Here is a 2,398-nt window from a genome sequence, read left to right as displayed (position 1 = left end):
TAAAAAAAAAAATTTCTGTACATTTGCTGCGGGTTCTTTTTTAAAGTTTTTAGAAATTTTGAATATTTTTGTATATTTTAGAAATTTTTGAAATTCGCGGAAATCCAAAGTATCCATAAATTTCCAAAATTAAAAAAAAGGCTGAATTTTCAACCCATAAACCTGAATTCGCAACTAAAAGTGTAATAGTTGATATTTCCACACAAAAGTATTTTAATCTTTAATCGAAAATAGTTGAATATAAAAAAAGAAATTCTGAACAAAATAGTTAATTCTTCAACCATACAGATTAATTTTCAAAATAAAAAAGACAAATTTTTAATAAAATAAATTAATGTTTAACTAAAAAATATACAATTTCAAGAAAGAATGGAATAGACATATCTTTATTTAAAAACTATAGTTTTTAAAAACAATAAAGAACACCAAATTTTTAACAAAATTGTTGAATTTTCAGCCGAAGAAATTAAATTTCAACTAAAATTGTGAATAATCATCAAAAAATTAAATTTCAAATAAATCAAATAAGTTTTCAACATGATATTACAATTTTCAACAAAATAATTTAATTTTCAAACAAGAGAATTAAATTTGTACCAAGAAAGACAAGTCTTTAAACAAACAGTGAAATTCACAAAGAAAAAAGAAAAATTTTCAACAAAAAATGGAATAGTGAACATTTCAGTTAAAAAATTACTTTTCAATAATCTGGAAATTATTTATGAAATAAACTTTTTTGATTGCCTGCAAACAAGGTTAGTTCCGGGAGATTAGTTACTATGTTTATTTGTAATTCCTAAGTTTTCGGCCAAAAATAATGTGTAGTTTGGAAGTAATGCTCGGGTGAATTGTAACACACATAACCTCGAAATATACACGCACGTTGTTAGCAATATCAAAAATTTTTTGATAAAAAAACACAAAAAAGTGTGTGGGGACGTCCGTTAGCATTTTCGCTATTATTTTCCATATTTTGAAGGCAAAATATTTGTTATCCTAGGAAAAAAGCCGGGGGAATCTAACATTGAAAAAATCGATACTATTTATTTTCTAAGGGCTATGCAAATTAATCACATTTTGCTAAATTCAAACTTTTTTGAATTACCCTACAAAAAAAAGTGTATGGGGACGTCCGCTAGCATATTCGCTATCATTTCCCAAATTTTTAAGACAAAATATTTATTATTCTAGAAAAAAGCTGGGGGAACCTAAAACTGGTAAAATCGACAATTTTCTAAGTATCACATACCCTTAACCAAGCAGATTAAATTTGTACAAAGGAAAATTTTAAATAAAATAATTCGACGTTTATCAAGAGAAATGCATTTTCGATCAAAAAAATCAATTTTCAACAAACAAAAAATGAATTTTCATCCAAGAAGATTATTTTTTCTACCAAAAAGGAATAATTTTTAACAGAATAAATGTGTTTTTGATCAATTTTCAACCGACAATGTAATAGTTATATTGTAAGTTAAGAAGTAAAATTTTAACTAGAAAAAAAAAGAATTTTCAAGAAAATACTTACATTTTCAAAAACAAAGTTTTTGTAAACTAAAATAATGAATCGTTAGGCAAAAAATCAATATTCATCAAATTAATTCCACTTTCGACTAAGTAGTTGAACTTTCAACCAAAAAAGATGAATGTTCAACGATAATATATGAATTTCGCAACCAAAAAGTCAAATTTTCAAAAAAGAGTTCAATTTTCAACCAGGAAAAATTTTGTAGTCAATAAAAAAATGTCATCTAAGATTTGAATTTGCATGCCCAAGAGACAGAACTTCTTAGGGTCTGAAAAGTATTTCCCATTCATTCGGGACTGAAAAGCAATATTTTAGACCCGCTTCATATGCGTTTAAAAGAGCTTAAATCATGCTTATGTTATGAAAAACATTAAAATAAGAGGAAGAAAAAATCCTCCAAATAGAAAAATTTTAAATAATGTCAGTTTGTGATTTTTAAATTCAGGATTTGATGGGTATAAGGGTGTCAAAGGACGAGTAGGTGATCAAGGATATTCAGGATTGCCAGGACCAAGGGGACCAGAAGGTCCTTTATTACTTGGCCAACCAGGTTTAAAAGGCTATCGAGGAATGCCTGGAGACCAAGGACTGCGTGGAACTCCAGGAGTCCCAGGAGCAAGGGGACCTGATGGTTACGCCGTATGTTTTTCCAAATTTTATTTTATTTTATTTATATTTATATGAGAAAATATCTTATTTATTTTAAACTGTGGAATAACAAATATTTCAGACTTCACAGCCTAATAGGATTTTAAAATAGGGGAAATAGGGTGATTCTGAATAAAAAGAGGGGAACAAATTAATTAGAAAGAAAATTAATATAGGTCTTATATTAAACTCAAAATAAAACGCTTTAAATTCCTAATATTT

The 2,398-nt window shown here is 27.2% G+C and overlaps 1 protein-coding gene across 1 annotated transcript in view; it reads left to right on the top strand.

Annotated features, from left to right (window-relative positions):
- The window catches only part of LOC117180549 (collagen alpha-1(I) chain-like), a 188,524-nt gene that overhangs the window by 146,871 nt on the left and 39,255 nt on the right, over positions 1-2,398 (top strand). The window contains exon 14 of the mRNA XM_033373045.1: positions 1,974-2,167. Coding sequence (XP_033228936.1) covers positions 1,974-2,167 — 194 coding nt within the window. The remainder of the gene's footprint in view (positions 1-1,973; positions 2,168-2,398) is intronic.

This window comes from Belonocnema kinseyi, chromosome 9 (genome assembly GCF_010883055.1).
Source record: "Belonocnema kinseyi isolate 2016_QV_RU_SX_M_011 chromosome 9, B_treatae_v1, whole genome shotgun sequence".
NCBI lineage: Eukaryota > Metazoa > Arthropoda > Insecta > Hymenoptera > Cynipidae > Belonocnema > Belonocnema kinseyi.
Note: the sequence above shows the minus strand (reverse complement) of the source record. Positions and strands in the feature narration are given on the sequence as shown.